At 36.4% G+C, this 24,671-nt stretch overlaps 1 protein-coding gene and 1 long non-coding RNA gene across 3 annotated transcripts in view; both read right to left on the bottom strand.

The window, feature by feature from the left end:
• LOC133220028 (uncharacterized) overlaps positions 1–24,671 on the bottom strand; it is a 901,957-nt gene that overhangs the window by 597,537 nt on the left and 279,749 nt on the right. The gene's annotated exons all lie outside the window — the stretch shown is intronic.
• Positions 1–24,671, bottom strand: part of KLHL1 (kelch like family member 1) — a 195,855-nt gene that overhangs the window by 90,973 nt on the left and 80,211 nt on the right. The window contains exon 4 of the mRNA XM_061367773.1: positions 14,646–14,842. Within this exon, the coding sequence (XP_061223757.1) occupies positions 14,646–14,842 (197 nt within the window). The remainder of the gene's footprint in view (positions 1–14,645; positions 14,843–24,671) is intronic.

Raw genomic sequence — 24,671 nt, 5'->3', positions numbered from 1 at the left:
AGATTTCCCAAACATTTTCATCCCAAAGAAAAGCCCCAAGAAATATCCACATAATTCTCTGCATCTTGCTCTTGGTGATGTTTTCCTTATGAAAGACACTCAGATTATACCAATATATTCAACATTGTAAAACACTAGATAAATAAGCTAACACTAAATATGATGTTAGGGCACAATGTTGAATGATTTATTAGAATAATTATAGAATCATAGAATAGTTAAGGTTGGAAAGGACCTTAAGATCATCTAGTTCCAAACCCCTGCCATGGGCAGGGACACCTCACGCAAGCCTGTATCACCCAAGGCTTTGTCCAACCTGGCCTTGAACACTGCCAGGGATGGAGCATTCACAACCTCCCTGGGCAACCTGTTCCAGTGCCTCACCACCCTCACAGGAAATAACTTTTTCCTTATATTTAGCCTAAACTTCCCCCTGTTTTAAGTTTTAACCCATTACCCCTTTTCCTGTCATTACAGTCCCTAATGAAGCGTCCATCCACAGCATCCCTATAGGCCCCCTTCAGATACTGGAAGGCTGCTATGAGGTCTCCACGCAGCCTTCTCTTCTCCAGGCTGAACAGCCTCAACTTTCTCAGCCTGTCTTCATATGGGAGGTGCTCCAGTCCCCTGATCATCCTCATGGCCCTCCTCTGGACTTGTTCCAGCAGTTCCATGTCCTTTTTATGTTGAGGACACCAGAACTGTGCACAATACTCCAGGTGAGGTCTCAGGAGAGCAGAGCAGAGGGGCAGGATCACCTCCTTCACCTACTGGTCGCACTGCTTTTGATGCAGCCCAGGATACGGTTGGCTTTCTGGGCTTCAAGCGTACACTGCTGGCTCATGTTCAACCTTTATTCTAAAGGTTACAAATTAGGATAAAAGATTTTAAGAGTTATGAAGGAATACACAGATAAGATGATTAAGTCTTAACAGAGTGATTCTAGAAGTGTATGCGTTTGCCAGCTGGCATAAACGAGCATACCTCTAATGACTTTAATGAAATTATGTTGGTTTAAATTAGATTATACTTTGATTCTCTAGTTACTTTTTTAGTAGTCAATGTCATAATGATCTCAAAACAAAGTAAGGCTATTTTCTTCGAAGAAGCAACTGATTCTTTTTTCTGAAGTATGTTTTAATTTCTGAAGTAATTCAGAAGCAGTCATCTTCAAACAGACTTTTGGAAATGCAATTCTGAAAGATCAGAAATTATTTCAAGGTATTTCCTTCTTTCCTTTTTTTTTTTTTTTTTGAGTTGCTTTTCTTATGCGATAGAACAGTTGTTCTTTGATGCCAGGCTTCAAGCCCACTGGGTGTTACAGAAGTGGGGTCACATACTATATCAGGTTTGAGTGACAAAGGTTTTGGTAGTAGGGGGTGACTACAAGGGTGGCTTCAGTGAGAACCTTTCTCTGCATCCGACAGAGCTAATGGCAGACAGATCCAAAACTGCCCCACTGCTGGCTAAGTCTGAGCCTGTAAGTGGTGGTGCTAGCGCCTCTTGGATAACATATTCAAGAAAGAGGAAAAACTGCAGTGCAACAGTAGCAAGAGAACAGAGTGTGAATATGTGAGAAAAAGAACTCTGTGGACACCAGTGTCAGTGAAAAAGGAGGGAAGAAGGTTCTCCAGAGAGACTCCACTGCAACCCACGGTGCAGCCCATGGTGAGGCAGGCTGTCCTGCTCCTACCCCCTGGATGACCCCACACAGGAGCAGGGGGATGACCAAGGAGGCTGTGACCCCATTGGAAGCTTGCATTGGAGCAGGACCTGTGGCCTCATGGAGAGAGAAGCCCATACTGAAGCAGGTTTGCTACAGGACTTGTGACCCCATGGGGGACCTACACTGGAGCAGTCTATTCCTGAAGGACTGCACCCCTTGGAAGGTACCCATACTGAAGAAGTTTGTGGAGGATGGTCTCCCATGGGAGAGATCTCATGCTGGAGCAGGGGAAGAGTTTGAGAAGCCCTTCCCTGAAGAGAAAGGGATGGCAGAGACAGCATGTTATGAGCAGACAGCAATCCCCATTCCCCATCCTTCTGTGCTGCTCGGGCAGAGGGAGGAGGTCAGACATCGAGAGTAAAGTTGAGCCTTGGGAAGAAGGGAGGAGTGGAAGGAAGGTGCTCTTAGATTTGGTCATACTTTCAGAAAATGTGAAGAACATTTTTACATGCATTTTAAGCAATGAGGTTAACCAGTTTCTCGCATATATTTAGAAACTAACACACTTTTTGGTTGTCCTGGTTGTGGTGGGGATAGAGTTAATTTTCTTCATAGTACCTAGTATGGGGCTGTTTTGGATTTGTGCTGAAAAGAGTGCTGATAGCACAGGGATGTTTTAGTTACTGCTGAGCAGTGCTTACATGGTCAAGGCCTTTTCTGCTCCTCACCCCACCACACCAGTGAATAGGCTGGGCGTATGGTGTAAGGAGCAGAAGAAGTTGGGAGGGGACAACAGAGACAGCTAATCCAAGGGATATCCTATACCATATGAAATCATGTTCAGCATATAAAGCTTAGGGCAGAAGGAGGAAGGGAAGAACGTTTGGAGGGATGGTGATTTTTTACCCAGGTAACCATTAGCGTAATGGAGCCCTGCTTTCCTGGACATGGCTGAACACCTGCCCGCTAATGGGAAGTGGTGAACGAATCCCTGGCTTTGCTTTGCTTGCGTGCACAGCTTTTGCTTTATCGATTAAACTGTCTTTATCTCAACCCATGAGTTTTCTCACTATTACCCTTCCAATTTTCTCCCCCCCCTAACCCCCGGTGAAGGGTAAAAAGGAGCTTTGTAGGGCTGAGCTGCCTACCTGAGTTAAATAAAAATAGGTGAATATAATCACAGTAGAATTAGAAGATTTTCATAAAAAAACAAACATATCTGTTAAACTGTCTGGGACTTCAATTGAAAGATTTTCATTTCATACTGTCTGATCAGATTAGGTCAAGTAATTTTTATTACTTATACCTTGGTTTTATATTCACTAAGTTGGAGATAAAATACCCATTTGTATTTAGATGAGCTAATCGGGATTTTCACTACGTACTGTTAAGGGCAAGGTAATAGAGTTCAGTTATAACAGGGAGATGCAGTATCTTAACACCTGCTCATAATACAATTTATGTTTAAGTGTACAAATTGCAAACCATGATGAAGATCAGTAGTTGCCCAGAAAAATCTCCAAATAATCCATCACTGCTTTGAGCAATACTTGAAAAATCCCACTGATTTCTCCTGGAGTCCCCATGCAATTGATGGTGGCAATGAAAATTATATCTTGGAAAGCAGAAAAAAAGGAGGGAAAAATTAACACAATACCCAAACAGTGAAGCTAACATATGTTGTCATTTCCAGTAATCCTTATTGATTCTTCTGTATTTTATGTTCTTACAGCTATTTTTTTAAGGTTTCAGCTACATATTCTCTGTGTAACACACAGTTATTACACACAACTATTAAAGCATATAACTACTTTAGATGACCAAGAGGTTAAACATCCATACAGGATATACGGAAAGCCAGTAAAAAAGGGGAAATAAAAATGAAGAAGAGGGAGAGTGAGACAGGCAGGAAAAAAAAAAAAAACCTGGCAAGGAAGACTTCCAGTCAACATTAAACGATATGGTATTTCCTAGTGCCAAGACAAAAAGCATGATGAACAGCTGTCAAGGGAGAGAGGACAGGGAGAAAGAGCACCAGATAGTGTGATGCTGCAAAGTTCAATTTAATAACAGAACCAAAGCAGCAGACAAGCTGTGTCAGGAAAAAAAATCACACTCCCACACACACAACCCACACACAGTTCTAGTCACTGAAGCTGGCCCTAAATTGTGAGTCGGCACAGTGAAGCCTGAGGAAACACAACACTTTCTCTAGCTCAGCGTTGTATGCCTGTACAACAATATTCCTCTTTCCCTGCACTTCTGGTATACCAATCTCTGTTGCTGGGGAGGTATCACACAGGCCATCAACAAAATCACTTTGTGACTGCATTATGTATCTTCCTGGCACTTCCATGTTTTATTCTTTTCTGCTTGCTGGCCCACAGCCTGTACCAAGGCTTATCACACTTTGTTTGCATTATATTGTCAGCCCTGGCTCATTATATTCAGTCACCCAATTCCTTATTAATGCAACATTATGATGTATCCAGGGCAAAAAACTTTCTAGAAGCTTGCAGTACTACAAGAAATGTTCTAAATGTGAATAATGTATTTCGTGAACCAGCATTCACCACAATGTTAAGGCTCAGGATGGAGTAACAAGCCAATAAGATGGAAAGACCCAAGTCTTGCCTATTAATAATAATTGTTAGGGAGGTTTTTAATATAGATGAAGTGGAAACATGTACCTTTCTGTTTCCCTGGCTCCTATTAGGAAGAAATATTTGCAGATGATGTTTGTGTTTTTGTTTGTTGTTTTTTTTTCCAGAATCTCTGTATTATGATTGTCTAACACCTGTCAGTATTGCATTGAAGGGCACCTGTACATTGACAGGACACTGTAAAGCCTCACTTTCTGATATTGCTTCAGGGAAGAGTAGGGCTAACCTTTATTCCAAACCACTCTTTTTTTTTTTTTTTTTTTTTTTTTTCCAATGCTGAAAGCATCAAGAGATCTCATTCTTTGAGATTTTGTCTTTATTTTTGCGTGACCACAAATTGTTCCCGACTTAATCAACAGAGAAATAAGCTGCCTACCCTGCATTACACTGACAATATTATTGCTGAACAATAAGTTAAAATCTTTGCTATTATCACCAAATATTAAGCATCTGGTATGTCTTAACCCTTAAAAAGGAGCATCACCTCTGAATCAGTAACTCAATATGTCTTCTTGCTTTCGAAAAAAATCAGTCTCTTCTTGACTACAACTAATAATCCTTAGAATACCACCCGATGCTCTCATAAATGGTTGTATGTGCCGTATATCAAAGCTTAATGAAAAAAATATTGAAACTAAGTTTTAATCTCTAAGGATGCATCATTTAAAGAATGTGAGCCACTCATAATTGCAGAAGGAAAAGCAATGACTAGAGGCAAGAATCTTGGTGATGGAGCTTCTACAGAGTAATATGTCTACTGGTCATATACTTTTTTGTTTACGTTCTCAATCATAGCCTGATGCCTAAGATTCACTTTTATATCTTGTCCCATTCCTGTATCTTCCCTTTCTCTGTTTTTCCTTCCAGAGCTCCCCATGTTATTTTCAGTTCAAACATTCTGTCCAGTGTTAATTCCTTGTCCCCACAAACACCAGCTACGTATTCGTTAGGCTATTTCTTCTCTGTTTTCCAGGAAGCCCACAGAAAGTACTAGTGGGTCTCCTTCCTACCCTAAAGGATCTCTTCTCAACCCTAAAGTGGAGGGAATTGAAGACATAAAATGCACTTACAGGTTGTGTCATGTTTTATTGGTACCCCTGAATTGGAACTTCAATACATACTACATTTCATAGAATTTAGCCTCCAACTTCTAATTTTCCACTACACACGCAATCTGAGTATTCCTGAGGGCTTTTGTATTTAGCCATCCTTGAATGCCCTTTCTTGAAAACAAAGAATGTTTATCCCAGTACTGGGACATATCCTTCAATCTTGCCAAAGACGGCGGAGAAGAGATTCAGAGCAGCCCTGCGGAGAAGGACTTGGGGGTGCTGGTCGATGAGAAAATGAACATGAGCCGGCAGTGTGCACTTACAGCCCAGAAAGCCAATCGTGCCCTGGGCTGCATTAAAAGGAGTGTGACCAGCAGGTCGAAGGAGGTGATCCTTCCCCTTTATTCTGCTCTCGTGAGACCTCACCTGGAGTATTGTGTGCGGTTCTGGTGTCCTGAACATAAAAAGGACATCTGTTGGAACAAGTCCAGAGGAGGGCCACGAGGATGATCAAAGGACTGGAGCACCTCCCATATGAAGATCGACTGATCGACCGAGAAAGTTGGGGCTGTTCAGCCTGGAGAAGAGAAGGCTGTGTGGAGACCTCCAGTATCTGAAGGGGCATATAGAGATGCTGGGGATGGACTCTTCATTAGGGACTGTAGTGGTAGGACAAAGGGTAATGGGTTAAAACTTAAACAGGGGAAGTTTAGATTGGATATAAGGAGGAAATTCTTACCTGTTAGGGTGGTGAGGCACTGGAATAGGTTGCCCAGGGAGGTTGTGAATGCTTCATCCCTGGCAGTGTTCAAGGCCAGGTTGGACGAGGCCTTGGGTAATATGGTTTAGAGCAAGGTGTTCCTGCCCATGGCAGGGGTTTGGAACTTGATGATCTTAAGGTCCTTTCCAACCCTAACTATTCTATGATTCTATGATTCTATTTGGTTTCACACTAGTTTGCAGATTCAAAGGCTTTGAATTTACAGCTATAAAGTCATCTGTCTTGATTCTCATCTTCACTGTTTTGCATGAATGCCAGGAAAATCCTACAAAATTCACTGTCTTTGGAGTCCTTTTTTTAGTGTGATATTTGCAGTTCTGCATGTGCTGACACAGATTCATGATAACTGATTTTGGGCATACACCAATGCTTTTTAGGTTAAGAGTCTGCTTTCCCTGAACTACGTCTATGGACTGTAATTTATCTATGCCTACAGTTCAGTGTCATGAAGCAGGATTTAGAAATTGATATATTTTTCACTCAAGAGATTGAGACGTAGATTTGCTGACCTGACAAACCATCACCGGTCCCACTGAAGAAAGAAGAGACACATCAGGGTACTCTTAATATGAAATTTTATTTCTGCTAGCACTTTGATGCATAGTAAGTATTAGTTCAATGGGATACTAACCATACTGCTGAATATTCAGTTTTCTGGAACTAAAATAAAGTTCAAAACCAAATAAAAACTATAGGAAGTGTTCAGTCCTACGAATAATGCAAAAAAATACTTCAGATGAGAGTGCTACTTTTCATACCAGCACTCTCTAGGAATAATACAGCATTTTGCCACACTAACCTTTTTCAATGTGGCATTTAGGCAATAAAACTTAAGTTCCTGATGATAAAGAAGCCATCAACTTGTGATTAATGCACTATGGACTATTTGCTTAACTATCTTCCTGTAGATTTCACAGCATTTTACTACCAGCAGTTGTCTTTTCTATTCCTATTAATTATCTTGTTGTCTATATGCTAGTTCTTGAAATGCTCTTACTTTCCTCTTCTCCTACTGTGTCTTGATGGAGTGGTACTGTAATGCGCCATGTCACAGCTGTAATAAGGAGAACACTGTCAAGTGCTGATTATTGCTTAAAAAACAAACACCTTAAAAAAACCCAAAAGTGTTAAAAGTTATCTAAGAAAAAGATAACTCTTCTTCTTAAAGAAGAAAAAAAAAAAAAAAGAAATTGGAAGCAAGAGTCATAATAGTCATAATAATACTTTGATATCACAATTAAAAAAAACAACAGAGTGCTCCTGTAATATTTTTGGAAAGTCATGCTATCAGGAGAAATAAACTAGTCCAAGTTTAGTTTTGTGTGTTTTGGTTGCGAGTCAAGCATTTTGAGATTTGTATTTGCAATGTTTCTTTTGCACTTTTGCATATTGCTAGTGTGGCTTTAAAGTTGTAAAATCTCAAAAGGTATACTTCTAGGCTAGGCATAAGCAATACAATGAGCTCCAAGCTGTCGGTTTTCATGTCTGCATCTCTAGTTTTATTATTTATTTCAATTCACCTGGTTTCTTTGGAATTTTTTCATCTTAATTTACTAGTCTAAAGGATGCTAAAGAGAGAAAGGATCTTTGAAACAAAACCTGAACAGTTGGAATGTCAAAATAACAAATTTAACAATTGAATTCAACTAGATAAGTGAAGGGATATGATATCTTTAATTATCATTCTGTGTAGATCTAAGAAGCATTTTAAGTAGAGACATAATTAATTTTTTTACTCCCAAGCTACTGTATTGAAAAATTAACTCATCTGAACAGACAATATATAAACAATTTCAATGTAACAAGCCATACTTTTCCATGTCCATATGTCAAAATGTACAAGATGCATAGTATTTTTTTCCAGTGACAACCTGCCATGTGCAAGAACAGAATTACTGACTTGGAAAGAGTCCCACAGACTGAATAATAAGTGATATTTCAGCAAGGTTTTGACACAGCATCTTCTGATTTCTGTTGTTAGTATTGCAGGAATAAATAGTAAATTCTGCATGTGTAAAACTATGCAAGTTTTAAATAGTATGTATAAACTTTCACAGTGCATGATTTTCTTTACAATGAGTATTCCAAATTTATTATTAGAATCTACAAGGTAAAAAGTATAAACCAAAGCAATTACAATTTTCTATAATCTGGTTCCAATCCTCTCCCTTTGAAAAATGTTTTTCATGGAGTCATATGTCCATTTTAGTCATAGGTATACAGAGTTAGTTTATGTTCCAATTAAATAACACTGATTTTATTTTTCCCCATCATGTCCCAAGAAAATTTCTCGCACAGCTCTTACCACACAAATTCACTTTAAAAGGGTATACTATATACACTAAGCCAAATTTTCTCATTACACTGCAGTAGCTGCAACATTTCTCATTGTATAAACCATAAGTTGTTAGATGTTAAAAACAAATACACGTTACTATGAGATGGAAATATCCTATTTCAAAAGTTTTTTTCTTAAAATATTTCCTTCAAAACTATTCCTTTTTTTTTTCCAAGTGTTAAGAACATAATATGTTCCAATTTTTTGGCAAATAAATATTCAGCAATTTGAGTAACGATGTCACCTCCCAGTGTGTGACACAGTCTCTTTCCATAGTTGCTACAGTACTGTAATTTATCACAACATCATCTATGAACACTATCCTAAGAAAACAAATGTTTTAGATTATCCATTAAGTGTAGGATGTCATAAAGTCTGAACACAGTTTGCACAATCTACATAGGTCTTCTTGCAGATTTATATTTGCTAAATGGTGCAAGTAGGACATTTTGTACAATAAAATATTTTGGAAATGTATGCGTCAGAGCACGAGAAACAAAAAATCATAAAATGCCTGTTTTTACCTTATAACAATAGCTTGTTGCTAATAAAAGTCAATTAACTGTTAGATCTGGTAATCCCATCTGTTGCACATTTCTTAAAAAAAAATAAAAGAAAATTAAAAAAAATCTGATTTTTTTTTCTCCAGGTTGTCCCTGAATACACAGCTTATATCTAAAACCATTGAAAATGTACAGGAGATACATTTGACAAACTCATAGAATACTTCTCGTTCAAAGTGACCTTTGGAGTTCATCTAGTCAAACTCCTTCAGTGCACATTTAATAAGGTTAGTTTATTCAGCGACATTTTCAGTGAAGCCTTTAATACCTTCAAGAACAGATAAAAACATTGTTCTCTGGTTATTGTTTTTCCAGTATTTGACTATCCCCACGGTTTAAAAATAAAGACATATATAACTTAATATTTTAATCGGGATTTCCTATGTTCCAATTTGTGTCTTTTGGCTGTCACTCTGCATTTCCAACACCCTGGCACCATCTTCACACTTTCATTCCATCAGGTAGATGCAGAGAGCAGTGAGGTTTCACTTATCCCTCTCTTACTTGGGTTCAACAGACCCAGCTCCCCCCGACTTTACTCTGACCAAGGTGAAGGGAACAGTGATTTTTTTCTAAGGTATAACACAAATCACTACTGCTACCACCAATAATAATGACGATAAAGGAAAATTTGCTGAGGGAGAACTCCATTCTATCCTCTAGATCGTGAAGCATTGTTAAACAGTACCCAGAAGTGATCCATGAGGGACATCTCTATTTACTTTTTACTACAGATCAAAATTCCCTGAGCCTGTCTGACCACTCACCTTTTCACCCATCTCATTGTCTACTTATCCATGTCTCACCAATGGGGTGAGTATTGTTACAATACCTCAATATGCTTCAGGATGAGCTGGATGAATTGGATAGGAAAGGTTTTACATATTCACTAGTTCCCCACTCCACTCCACAAAGTCTTAAATGGAAAAGACTGTGGCTTAGATAATAAACATAAGCAATAACATGATCACTGAAACTCTTCAACATAAAAGATCATTAAAAATTTTGCATAAGGCATACACTTCACATAAATGAAATGCTTGCTCCATCTGCAGTCTAGTCAGAATTCTCAGTAAGTTAAAAGGTCTATATAGCGTAAGTAAATGTCACTGAGATTACTTATGTGCTTATAATTAGGTTTGAATAATGTTTTGCTGTGCTGGGACTAATGACCCTTGCAGTATGAAGCAAGGAACTGCATCTACGAGAGACTAAACACCTTCTACCACTCCATTCAAAGGCACTTGAAAACATGCTGCATCTTCCAGGCTTGGAACTGTAACATATGTTAGAGTCCCTTATATTGCTAACATTCTGGGTTACAAGCACATCAACCACTTTATTTATACACATTCTTCTGGTTTTGGAAATTTTACTTATGGCCCTCCTCCTACTCAGAGCATCAAGGTAATTTGAAGATATTTTCCAAGTTTATGTTTAGCTATTCATCTTGGTGAAACAAAAATGTGGAACAAGCTCTAATATCTCAATAGTCAAATTGCTGTTTCTAGATTCAAAATGATCACTGAAGTTTAAGTGCAACTTCTTGAAAGGTAAAGCACTGAAGGATTAAATATTTTTGAGGTATTTCAATTTTCAATTTGAAACAATTGGGCTTCCATCAAATTGCATGACATTGAGATGAAGAAATTGACAGCATAACTTCAAACGCCACACTAAATTTCTAAGCATTATCTATATGACAAGCAGAACCATGTTGTTCACTGAGAAAGAGAAAGAAAACTATGGCTGTGTTCAAAACTTTACCAAATATGAATAAATTTTAAAATAATTTCCCATGGTCTAAAACCAAACTGCAATTATCTTTTTAGGGAAAATTATCACATACTTTATATATATTTACTAATGTAGAAAAGTAGCTATATAAGAAGGGCTAAAGTTGCATCAAGACCATGGAATTCATTAAACTATCATGGTCTATTATGAAAAAACCTTCTCTGGTTATTATAAATATAGAATGGCTCAAAAAAATAAGGTATATTATAAAAAAAAGTCATATGTTGCAAAATGAGTTGCATTCCAACAAAGTTGCCACCACAATTCTGAATTAGATTTTACTCTGTTTCATAAAGAGACAGATAAGACCAAACACTGTGACTGATTTCTGAGAAGTGTGACAAGCTGATGAATTGCTGACTTAAAAAGTTATTTTCCCCACATATGAAACTCTTGGCAACCAGAAGAATAAAGAACTGCCATTAAAAATCCTTGTTAGAAGAATGCATTTGCTTTATCTTATTGGTATGTTCCATTTTTCTGCTTTTATTTTGTAAAAATATATCACATATGCATTTTAGTGTACTAACATATAACTGACAATAAATTAAGAATTTATTATAAGTTATTATGCATATGGCTTATCAGACTGAAAATTTTCAGAAATTGACAGGCTAGTAAAACCCCAGATTGCAATTAAGAAGTACAGCAGTCTTAACTCAAGAGAGCTGTAAATACTTGTGCTGCCATTTAAATCAGCAGATTCATTCAAAAACAAACAAACAAAAAAGCCACCCAGAAAACGAAACAAAACAAAAAAGAAAAACAACAACAACAAAAAAACAACCACCTCCCCCACCCTTAAGCAACCAAAAACCAACAATATCACACCATAAAACACTGGCAGGAAAATTTCATACCTCAGAAACAACCCACATTGATTCTGATGTGCCGAAGAAAAAGAAACGAATTAAACTTTTAATTTTTTGCTCTTATTTTTAACTTTCTGATTCTAATGCTGTAAAATGTTATGATTCAAGTTCCATTTGTAAAAAAGACAGGGAATGCAAACATAGAAATCACTAGTGTTCATTGTTCACAAACTTTTATGAAGTCTACCTTCCTCTCTTGCTGCATAACTTGCTATTTGGCTAATGTTTGTCCAAAAGATGTTTCAGATGTTTTTTGGCTTTCCTTCACTTCTTTTCTTATATTGCTCACTGCCTTCCCTTCTCCATGTACACATTTTATTTTCCTCATTTCGATTTTGCATTTCAAAAGAGCAATTTGGTAGTTGACACTGAAGACAAAATATCTCTGTAAATACCAAGGATATTATATACCTCTGCTCATGGAAAGGGATATATAACTGTACAGTTAATGAATTTTACTTCTGTTAGAAGTTTTTTCCACGGTCAGCAATGCTTCTGCATTTTGAAATAAGTTTGTCACATTTGAATTAAGTCTGTTCATACCTGTGTCAACTATGCAAATGAACATTCGTATTCATGGCTTCACAGATTTCATGGTTGTAGGAAATGGAAGTTATTTAATGTGACAGAAAATGCATTGGAAATGAACTATCTCCTGAAGTAAACAGGATGCTAAAGGGTCTGCCCTTTAGCAGCTATTTCTTCTTCAGTATAACCAAATTGCCAAGCTCAAATGTCTTCCTCTCATAACAGGTTATGTGAAATCACAAAGCAAACTGATTTTGTATATGCATTTTTATGTATAATATTTATTTATTTTTAATGAACTTTACAACATGTAAAATATTAAGTCTGACACTAGGCAAGGAAAATGCTTTTAGAAAATTAAGATTAAAACATTCATGGAGATCCAATGAAGCAAACCATTTTCATAGAAATATATTGACTGTCATTAAAATGCTGTTGTGAAGACATAAAAATAATTGGTGCAGGGAAGCTGTAAGTCATTTCCTAGGTACAATCAGAGACTTATCCTATGGTTGCAGTACCTCAGCTGAAAATTAGCCTTTCTTTATAGGAATAAATTAATATTTAATTTCACCTATGTAATTAACTAAGAAGCAAAATTTTTCCAAGATGACACTTAACTTGAGTCACATCTCAGAATTATTGCACATTCTGTAGCATTTAACATAGCTATAAATTTATTTTTGCAAAATTATTTGATAAACTGACTTGCTCCCCATTCCCACTAATGCAGAATTACTGTTTCTTTGAGATATTTTATATAAAAAATAAATTATGGTACAGCACCATTATTTCTGGTCAGGCCTTGCTGTATTTATCTATATCATTATGGTTATAATAATAATAATAATAACAACAATAATAAAAATATAATATCATAATCATTGTTACTATTGTTTTCACAATACTTGCCTACAGTATTTAAGAGACATAAAATGGGGCCAAAAACTATTTCGTTTGCTTAATGCAGAGTAGATACTTTTGAAGACGCAAAGAACAAGATGAAAGATTTATAATTTCAGTCACTACCCTCAGTTTTTCTTTTCTATGGGGACATGTGTATCTATTCCATTTAGCCTGCTTATTTATATTCTATTAAAAAATGTATTATGATGATTAGCATCCTAGATCTCAATATTCAGATAGTCAGCCATAATTCCCTCTTCCCTGAACTATATTGAAATATTCTGCCAATGTAGTACTAAATATCCAGACAGAAATGTTTCTCAAGATTTGAAAAAGTGTAGAAAGAAATCATAATACTGTTTTACTCTTCAAAAGCCATTAGAGTTCTCTCAAATGCTGTCAAAACTTCCCTCCATTACCAAATTTTCTCCCAGTAAATGCCACATAATATGCCAGACTTAAGGGAGAAACATAATTACCTTATCAGAACATACAACCTTTTGCACCTTGGAAGAGGATTCACACAGCCAAAATTTGAGGTATGTCACTTGCAACTCTTAAAAAAAGCACCCTGAAAAGCTTTAAAGCAAGGGCCTTGAAGTGCTCTTGGAAACATAAGAACTTTTAAAAGACAAGGATTTCCCTATTCTTTTTTTAACCAGGACTTACCCTCAAATCCTTTGCATAAGACAGGTGGAGTTTGTTAACAAATTCCCCCTTGCCCTGCTTTACATTTGCTGTTGTCACAGTGCATACTATTTCCCTGAAGGAAAAAAATGCTTTCTGTCATCCCAGAGACTATGCATCTGTTCTTTGCGCTGCTCAATACTTGCCTATCCTTTCTTCATATTACAAGGTCTCTGCTTGTGAGTCTTCTATCACACTCTTCAGAATATCTCCCTTGCACTGCAGAAGCTTGTATTGGTTATGCATGCATGTAGAAGAAATAATCACTTTTCTCTTATGTAGATTCCTTCTTATTGAGAGTGTTGCAGTCAAGGAAGGCAATAAGGCACCCTTCCCCCACTCACAACTGGTCTTCCACACCCTTTACCACAAACAGTAAATCAAATAGATGTGAAGTGCTTCACACCTAAATGTAATAACGCAATGCCTATGCCTAAATATCGTGCACTACAAAGCTTAATTTTGGGGATTACGTTGTCACTGGGTTGGAAGTTTAACCATGTACAGAATACTGTAATGGTATAACTGAATAGATGTGATTACTTTTATTAGTAGCAAGGAGAAAGCATGAATATTGTGCCTGCTTGCAAATGTAACTGTAGTTACATCAGTGCTTATTAATTACAACTTTTAATAATTTCACTGACATTAAAAGGAATCCCCACTATCATGGTTTCAAAAGGGCCACTTTTGAAATAAAGTTCCATACAATATAGAATGATTTCAAGCCAAAAACTAACAATGTATTTTACTTAGAGAAGACACAGTGGATTCACAAGATCAGTGCCTTACCATGGTGTAGTTGTGAGCCACCTTCATCAGCTCTGTACATCCTTGCGCATCAGCAAATGCTCGTATTCCCAAACAGTTGGATGGGTGCAAAAGCTTCATTAGAAAATGGCAGCAAACCTCTACTACCTGTGGGAGCTGGAGGAGGCAGGCAGCTGCTAGAAGATTTTCAATGGTATCTTCTTTCAGTTCCAGGCAGCCTGAGAAGAAAAAAGGATGCAAACTTATTTACTTGGTATTTATAAAACATGCAATATGAAAAGATCTTTTATAAATAATCTGAGCTCTATTTAAAAAGCTCTACAGAAAAAGTGAAAAGAAGGAGGATTAGTCTCTCTGACTGGACACTTCAGGAACTTGTACATTACAGTATTAGAAACATTTATTTTTAAACTACTATTAGTTCAACTATATAAGGATACAAAAATAGACTGTAAAGTGTGGAAAGGAAAAGAAGACTTAGGAATACTGTATTTTCTAACTCAGACTAACATCTAAGTAAGTATCTCAGTATCAGTCAGGCTGTGATTTCCCCTCCACACACACACTGAAACTGGTAATAAAATTGTCATTCTCTTCAGTGGTAGAGCAAAATCAGCAACCATCTCTCTGCAAAGAACTAAAAACTGCCTGTCTTAGTATGACTAAACCAGAAAAATATCTTCAAAATAGGGCTTAAAAATCTTCAAATTTTGTGTTGGCTATTTGTAACTTGACTTTGTGATTAATTTTATCTGAGCAACATATGAGCCTCTCAAAGTATATAGGTCTTCTAAAAGACTTTATATTTAATAAAAAAACATATATGGATGCATAATATTTATCTTACTTTAATATTTATATTTAACTAAATTTTACAATTTCACAAGACATGCTTTTTATCTTGCAGACTGATAAACATTTAAATGAATAAAAGGCAGAATAAATTGAACTAAAAAATATTTCTTTTAGTGAGAAATAAGTGTCATTTTGCCATCATGCTACCCCCTCAATGATTATTTTTAAATGTGGGGTTTTACATTAGTATCTCTTATAACGTTCTTACATTAATAATTTAAGAAACTAAATTAGAGGTCACATCTTGGAGAACCGGAAAAAATAGTAAATTAAAATGTGGAAACAAAATAAATTGTAAGAAACTAACATGATTTTATTTTGCTGCACTTGGAAATATATCATTTCAACCTACAGGAGGATTAAGTGTATATTTATCTTTCCGTTCAAAGTAATATAGTTCAACAGTTAGATAAAGTCACTCTTTTCCCCACTCACCTGGGTTTTTTTATTTATTATCACATAAAGAGAAAGCTACAAATCTTAATAGTTCTATTACATGGCACTGAGGAGTTCTGAAATCCTCAATATTACAATAGAATACCATTGAAAAGAAAAGCTGCTTAATACTGCAATAGCAGCCCAAAATACAACAACCACAACTGAAGATCTGACCTTTTCTCCTTCTTTCATTGTATATGGGGCTTTTAATATAAGATTGAAGCTGGGAAGTTATACTTTACTGGATTTAGTTATAAAACATCCGTTTGCAAAGGTGAGATTATCAATCAGATCAAGTACACAGCATAATTTCTGTAGCTGTCCTCTGCTTATTTTTATGTTTCTGTTAATGTCACATTTCTTTTCACATTATCTGACTTTTTCTCTTAATTTATATCCATCACGTGTTTATGTAATATGGTCAGAAGGCACACTCAGCAGCTGATTGATTCTTGGCTGACCTATATATTTATCAATGATGTTCCCACATGTGTTACATGCTTGCAGGAACAACTTCTCATTATCTAGAATACAGATCCACTGTGTCATGTGGAAGCTACCAAAAGACGTTTTCAGGCTAAAACTGATCATCCCAGTACCAGAAGGAAGAAAACTAAAAAATGTGCCAGAATAGCTATGAAAAGTAGATGGATTGATAAATGTACTGATAAAATTAGAAAAATGAAGTTTAAAATATCCTTTTCTTATAAGCTTATATTCTTATTATCCTTGCATTCTTGTTTTTCAACAAGCTGAAAGAAGCCTCTGGACCTACAACCTGATCCAGATAACATTTGCATAATGACATGAGCACTGAAAGAACCACCCTTTATGAGGAAAGGTAACAGTGTCACAGTTTGGCTTTTTATCTCTAAATGTAGCTTTTCAGCAAAAACACAAAAGAAACAGTTGAAGCCACATCAATCTATTTATTTTCAATTTGAAGATACTTTCTGTTAACTTGAAGGAAAACCACTATTAGAAGGGTACTGGTTGGGAACTAGAAGGATTAAAATAACTTCAAATCAATAAATATTATCACCTGTTTTATAAACTATGTATTTCTTTATGCAACCAACATGACCATTTTGAAGGAGATCCTTCACATTTTTATGGAAGAGTGTGAATAAGTTTGCGCCTTACGTATTTATTGAGTAAACATACAATGGTTTCTGGGATATCTGGGGTATAAATACATTGTAACTTGACATTTTTAACTAAACTCAGAAGCACTAATTTACTACTTGTTGTATGTAGCGTAAGAGCTAGAAAATTACACTTAGCTTGAGTTCAAGTGTACTGTGTTTCTTTCAGTACTGTCCTATCCTACTTTTTTTGTTGTGTTGTTTAATGTTTTTTGTCGGTTGGTTGGATTTTTTCTCCCTTTTTTTTCTATATAAACGTAAGAAGATATCACTTTCAAGGATCCTGTTTTTACAAAGCATTAGCTAAGCATTTTACAAAGCATTAGTATCTAATCCATCCAAATGGTTTGTAGGTCTTACTTATCTTCATTTTTAAATGTCAAGACACCTTCGTAAATTTCTTCGCAAGGTCTGTATTTGTTTTTTCAATAGAGTGGTATGACATTTTAATGTAAATTCCTCTGGGATACCCAGTGTTTATCAGAGTCAAAGTTTTTTTAAAAAAAAAAAAAGGTTAAGAGGCTCAGTGTTTACAGTGTCAACTTCAGATGATTTCATATTGACAATTAGAGTGTCCAAGCATCTACTTAAAAATGTTTAATAGAATATCCAAGCACACATTGATACTACTGCTTTTTCAATTCACGTCCCCCTCACATTTTTATGCAATAAGGAACTTACACAAGTACTTCAGTCTGAGAAAAACAAATTAACCAAAGCTTAAAATCTCATTCTTTATTACATTAATTGGGGTGAAAACAAAACAAAACAAAACCAAAACAAAACAAAAAAAACCCACAACCACAATGAAAAGAACTTTAATGGCTTCTAATTATTATTCTAAATTATAGTTCTATTTGTGACAAATTTTATGTGCATTGCTTATGCGGAAACTACAATGCCTGTCTTTAGGATACATCCTTATAAAGAATAAATAAATTTTATTACCGCATTACAAAATCTGAAATAGGTATATTATATAAAAATTCTCTGATATGTTTACTTTTCTGCTATTTTTTTTTCCGAGTCAAGGGACAATTTGGGTATTCTTTTTATTTATTTATTTTTAAACTTATCTTTTTATTTTATTCTTTCTTATACTCCTTAGGCTACACAGTTACAACTAATCTTTTCTACAGGGAGTCACTGTATCTTTGACCACCTTTGCATGATGTTATTAAGTTCAGTGTGCATCACAGTAATCAACCTTCCACAGCTATTGACCAGTATGTATCATTACAAATATGGTGGGACCACTCACTTGCTCTGTGAATAAGTAACAATTTTTAACCCAGATCCATAAGATATGGTAATATCATTTTACCTTACGTGAACTGTAACTTTTTTTTGTCTTGTAAATACACATTTACCAATTTATAGCAAGATTCTTTAACATTCTTAAGACAGTTGTGAGTAAGGGTGCATCAGTGACATCTTCGGAATTGTCAAGGAATTAGAAACAAAAGTCAGAATTCATTTTGATCAGATATTTATGTTTTTAACTTTTCTATTTCATGTGTCTCAATCATGACACATGATCTTGTGTTGCAGTTCTGAAGAGTTTCTGAACAGAGTTATTTCTATAGGCTAACTGGTTGTAGGAGCACAGCTTCTCAATTAGTTTTTTTTTTTTTTTAATAAAAGCAGTAAGTAGCATCAAGGTAATATTTATTCAAATTTTGCACGGTGGATTAATTGCTTGCAATTAAGTTTACAAGATTAAACTGCATCAAATTCCAGTGAAGACTAGTGTCCTGGGTTTAGCAGTGGCAGTCATTTTTCTCTTTCTTGGTAGCTGGTGCAGTGCTGTGTTTTGACTTTCAGCTGGGAACAGAGCTGAAAAACAATGATGTTTTGGTTTGGTCAAGGACTTTGTGAGCCTCAAGCTCTGCCAGAGAGGAGGGGAGGCCGGGAGGAAGCAGAGATAGGACACCTGACCCAAACTGACCAAAGAGGTATTCCATACCACAGGACGTCATACCCAGGATGTAACTGGGAGTTAGCCGGAAGGACTGGGTGGACTGCAGGGTTGGAGGAGGTATGGGTTGGTGCTTGATCGGGCTGGGGGGGGGCAAGTTATCGGTCACCTGGTGATGGGGTGTTGTATTCTCTTCCCTTGTTATTTCCTTTATCATTACTATTATTGGTGGTAGCAGTAGTGATTTGTGTTATACCTTAGTTACTAAACTGTTCTTATCTCAACCCATGGGAGTTGCATTTCTTTCTGATTCTCCTCTCCGTCCCTCCGAGAGTAGGGAGAGGGCAAGAAGTGGGGAGGGGGGGGGAGTGAGTGAAAGCTGTCTGGGTGGGTTTAAACCACGACAACTAGAAAAAGCTTATTAAAAAGGTGCTATGCTTAATATTGCTATAATAGACCTTTTTCACATTGCTTATTAGTATCTTGGCAAATCTTAGGTATCTGCCAGGTAGCCATCTGAGCTAATGATCTGAGATTTACAGTTAATGGAGGTGTTATGAGGTGTTAGAGCAGTTTATATCTGCCTTGTATCTATTTTAGAATGAGATTACTCACTCCCTAAGAGCTATTTCTTGCCTTTAAACATAAATGGAGCACCTTCATTTGACCAACTGAGACACTGTCAATATTTATATTTGCTGATAAGAATTCAGTCCATCTGCTCCCAAACACACAGAATTGGAATCATCAGAATCATCAGGTGTCAGGTAATGAAATCACTGGAAATGATTCACATCCTTAAAATACTCTTTGGTTCCAAGTCTGATGATAATTCTCTCTGACACTGTTAACTCCAGGCAAAGCCAGGGTATTAAAAAAAAAAAATAATTACTCCCTAAAAAGGAGTAGGCTCTTACACAAACAGATAATGCAGTTTAAATTCAGGGAGAAACTTAGGATCAGCCCATTCCTTATTACCAGTCTACTCATCTTACATACTAGCAGCCAAAACCTAAACCAAACACAAACTAACCCTAAAAGTATCTGTGACCAAGAGACGTGTTTACTTGAGGGTGTTGATGAATCACTTGATTTTTTGGCAGCCATTTTGGTATCAGCCACCAGAAATAAAAGACAAGTTAAACCATATGACTTAACTAGGAAAACTATTTTTTTCCCAGTAGAATGTTTTTTCCCCAATTTCAATCCTCCTCAGGTGTAAACCATCTGATCGGAACAGCCTGATTTTCTACTCATTCAGCATCTCTTTTTTAATCCCTGTGGATAAAAATCAATTGAAAAGGTTGGCTTATTTTAACTCCTCTTCACACAGGGGACTTAAAATGAACTGTCTCGAGGACAAAGGAGCTCAGCTTTCACGTCTGAAGTATTTTATTCTCCACATCTGAAGCTAGCTTAGAAGCAGAACAAGCTTCTCAGCTTCTCAGGTAATGATTGGCAGCTTGTACTAGGGTAGCACTGAGAAGTTCTTATGCTTAAAGAACAAAAAGTTACAAAGATGCTGATTGCTCACAAAAGATTTTTGCTCATAATTCCACCTTACAGCCTAATTAAATCTGCTTTCCTTTGGGCTGGATTGCACTCCTGGGGGAATTGAATACTACTGTCACATCCTGTTCAGTGGGAACATTTCATTACCGTCGCTGTGCCATGGTCACAGAACAGAAAGGGAATGAAGGTATGTTTTACAATGCAAGAACAAGAGCAGAGCAATGTGTGAAAGGTGAGGACCTCTTTCACAAACTGCCATGGTGATTCTCCTGCATTTTTTGCTTTCTTTTGGAATTGTGGATACACAGCTAAGCAGCTGCCTGCTCAGCAGAGTGGATATAGGTACATGTCTCCACTGAAGGAACTCCAGAAAAAAAAGCACATTAAAGAGGGAGATGGTAGCTATGTTCCCATAACAGTCTAGATAATTCTGAATACTCAGAATCCATGGATATTCATATCCATATCCAAATCTATGGATATTCATATCCATATCCATATCCAAAAGAGTTCAGAGCTCTTTTCCAAGCAATTCTCATATAGGGCACCAAAAGAATGAGAAAACAGCTGGATCCTAATACATAACTGCAAATTCTGTCTCTTAATAGAGTATCCTGGGTAGAAGTAGGAGCAGCAACAGTTTGTTTTATTGCTTAACTCCAGAAATGAGCAAGGACTTAGCATTTCAGTGGCAGGAATGGAAAACACCTACTCTAGCTGGACCCAAGCTCCTTGGAGCAGGAACTGCTCAAAAAAGAGAGACAGGCAGTCTTTGCAGTTTGTTAAGCTAAGTTAGCCTATAAAGATGTTTCACACAGACCTGAATTACATAAAATCCCATAGCTTGTTTTAGGATCAGAAAGACATTTGGTGTAGGAAGGTATCTTGATTCCAAGCAGGCTGATATCCACAGATGGAGGATGACAGTCTAGTCCTACAGTTAAAATGAGGAAATTTGGAAGATTTCTACGTTGCACACATGGACAGTACATCTGATAATTTAATCCAGGAATAATCCTTGGTGTCGCACTAAGGTTTAGCTGGTACATAAATAAAAACTTGATAAGGAATACGATATGAATCTTGTCAGTTGCTCCAGCACCAGTAACAAATGTAACCTGAACAAAGGTACATATGACCTTGGAAGTGTAGTCAATGCAGAACATCTGTGGACAGGTCATGAGATCACTACCACCTTCCCATTTGCTAAACTGGATCAACCCTGATTAAAAAAAAACAAAAACAACTGTACTGACTCCTAAAGAGGAGTTTATGACATCTGCTTCTGGTTGAGAACTTCACAGAGGATCTTCCATATCTGGAAGTTATTAAAAGTCTACATTGATTTGGTATGACTTATGACCATTTTTCTGTACTCTCTGTTACAAAATGACTAACAAAGTCTTCCAGGTCAATTAAATTACCTTAATTTGTCCTTTTATCAGTCATCTCAAAGTTTCTGGAACAACTGTTCTCCCATTTGAAGTGAATGGCAGTTCACAAGGGCTTATTCTGTGAAATTGCAAAGCCAGCCATCAAGTACATGGGACAGCAGCAGGCAATAGTCTCCTGCAAAAAATGCTAGATAGAGATGTTCATAGGGGTTTCTAACATGATACCTCAGAACAAACAACTCCTGAACTTACTCAACTTATCACGAGGTGGAGGCAAAGACTTCCACGATATGCAGTGTCAGGGCTCACTCCAGTTCTCAATATGATCTGCACCTCCTAGAGGGGAGGTAGTAGCCTGAAACACTGTAAATTGGCTAGTATCACCTAAGAGCCTAGGACTGAGTCTTTGAGCTGATGCCTTCAATAATATGCATAAAGCCTTTTGTCTATAAAGTTAAGCTTGCCTGTGGCTTCCCTCTAACATGGAGACTAACTGCACTGAAATTTCCTGATATACACTAAACTCTGTCATCCTCCAAACCACAGTAGTCACATTCAAACCGCACAGTGAAGAATTATCCCGTGGCTGCTATAACCCCTGGACTGTAGGAACACTGTGGATTTCCACAGGCTAAAACTATGCTAAGAATAATTCTCACTGTTTATTCATATAGACAACCAAATTTCAGCAATGAAAAAAACAAACCAAAAAAACCCAAAACTTAAAAACAAACCTCCCTGGGATAGTTCATTAATAAAATTTCTGTTCTGAAGGACCCTAAATGTGCTTGCGCTTAAAGGCATTTCCTTCCTTGCTACATGCCTGCTGTCTGCCCTGTGTGGGGTATCAGATATAACACTGACAGAGAAGGTACTTGACAGTACTTTAATTAAAGAATCTCCTAAATAAAATCTAATTAAAAGCTATACAGAGGGCTTGAAACTCTTCCATGTATGATCCACATTCTTTTTCCTGTTTTTTATCCCAGATGTGTGTAAATAAATCAAGGTATCTTTGTTTTCTATTAGTTAACTGACTTTTGCTTTTTCAGTTTCATTAACAGCATGAAAGCACAAGGCTATTCTTTTGATCAGTGTTGGGAATGCATACTAATTAGATAGCCTAATGCAGTATGAGAAAATCTATAGTAACTTCACAGCTCTTTTGTAACTTCAAAGGAAGGCTCCCAGAGTCACCAATGGCAGGAAAGGCCAGAAACTCACCTCTAGTTCCAGTTCTATCTAAAACATTAAAGCATAATTGCAAATCATGAAAACCCAAGTTTTAGGATCAAGAAAGAAGCATTACCTAAGAAAATGAGGTTGTCTTGAACTCTGCAAAGATCAAAGAATAAATATCCGTGTATCCCAGGGCACTGGAATCTCAATTCTAGGTTTTCTGCTATCACTCATCTTGCTGCTTGAAAAATTAAACATACTTTGTGCATAGCCTTTGTATGTAAGTTTTGGCTTCAGAGTTCCTCAGCTGGTTCACATGAAACTTTTAAGAGACATACAAAAGAGGAAGCTTTGTTTCCTCTTAAGTTATAGTTCAACCACAGATGAAACATACATTATTTGACTAAACCAATCAAATGAAGCAAAGTGTGAACAGATTAAAGCTGTACCTTGTATACAAGTGGCACGTTTTTTATCAACTATATCCTTCACAAAAACCTTTGGGCTTACCCTGTGAATGTATGCAAAGTATAAAACAGCACATAATTTTGATGTAGCATTTTAGCAATAAATTTACATCACACTTAAGTATATATAGCTATAATTTGAATTATAGAACTTGCAATTACTTTACAGTTTAGCTTATTTAATTAGAAAACTTTATGCTTATTTCAGATAAAACAAGATGCAGCCACTACCTTTTCAATTTTATTTACAAAATTAAGTTCTTCAGTTATAATCCTTACACATATAGTTAAATTTAAAAAAAAATCCCAAGGCCCATCTAAGATAGAGTTTATAGTACATATTTTAACACATCTCATTTTTTTTCAGCTTTAAACAAATTGTGTTTTAAAAGTACATCCATCACATTAACTTTACAATTAGTCACACTGAATCTTCCCAGAAACTTTAAAACCTTTTGCTACCTTTAAATCAGTGGGATTTGGCAGTCTTAATTTTCTGTGTTCCTGTTACTACTCTTAAATGGACAGCTGCCTTCACTTAGGGACAGCTCTTACCAAGTCTGTACAGGGCATGACAGTCTGCCAGACAACTCATAACTATTCATAACATTCTATCAAATATTTACTATCATATATTACTGGCAAGTCTCTGAGTGAATGCATTTATGACCTGGTCTGATATAAGAGGCTCATCTACTCACAGTCACAGACTGTGTTTAGAAAGGGGCAAGAGGAAAAATATTTACTAATGACCTTAAAAAGTAGGCAATATAATTTTGTTGTTTGGAACAAACCAGAGGTATCATATATTTCAGTGATTTAGAAGTAATGGCCCTAAATAGCACCTTCAGAAATTCTGTCCAGAAAAATCATGTCCTTTTGGAAGTGTATGGATGTTTCTGGAAGAAGGACTATTTTAATTAACAGGAGCTAAAAGAAAAAAATTGAAGATACACAAAGCAGTGTGCAACTAATTACAAAACTATTATTCCCTTTTTTTGTACTGATGGCTACAGCAGAATTTAACAACTCTCAGATAAAAGATACTCATCTTTCTTCAGGTCTTTTGTGATGTACAAAACATCCCCTTTGCTGAGCTTTCATTCTGATTATTTTGCAGCAATATTTTATTTTATTGC

The sequence above is a fragment of the Neopsephotus bourkii genome, unplaced genomic scaffold (genome assembly GCF_033783945.1).
Source record: "Neopsephotus bourkii isolate Nb327-2 ecotype Australia unplaced genomic scaffold, CSIRO-AGI_Nbou_v1 NB_1394, whole genome shotgun sequence".
NCBI classification, from domain to species: domain Eukaryota; kingdom Metazoa; phylum Chordata; class Aves; order Psittaciformes; family Psittacidae; genus Neopsephotus; species Neopsephotus bourkii.
The sequence above is the reverse complement of the archived record's forward strand: the minus strand, read 5'-3'. Positions and strand labels throughout refer to the sequence as shown.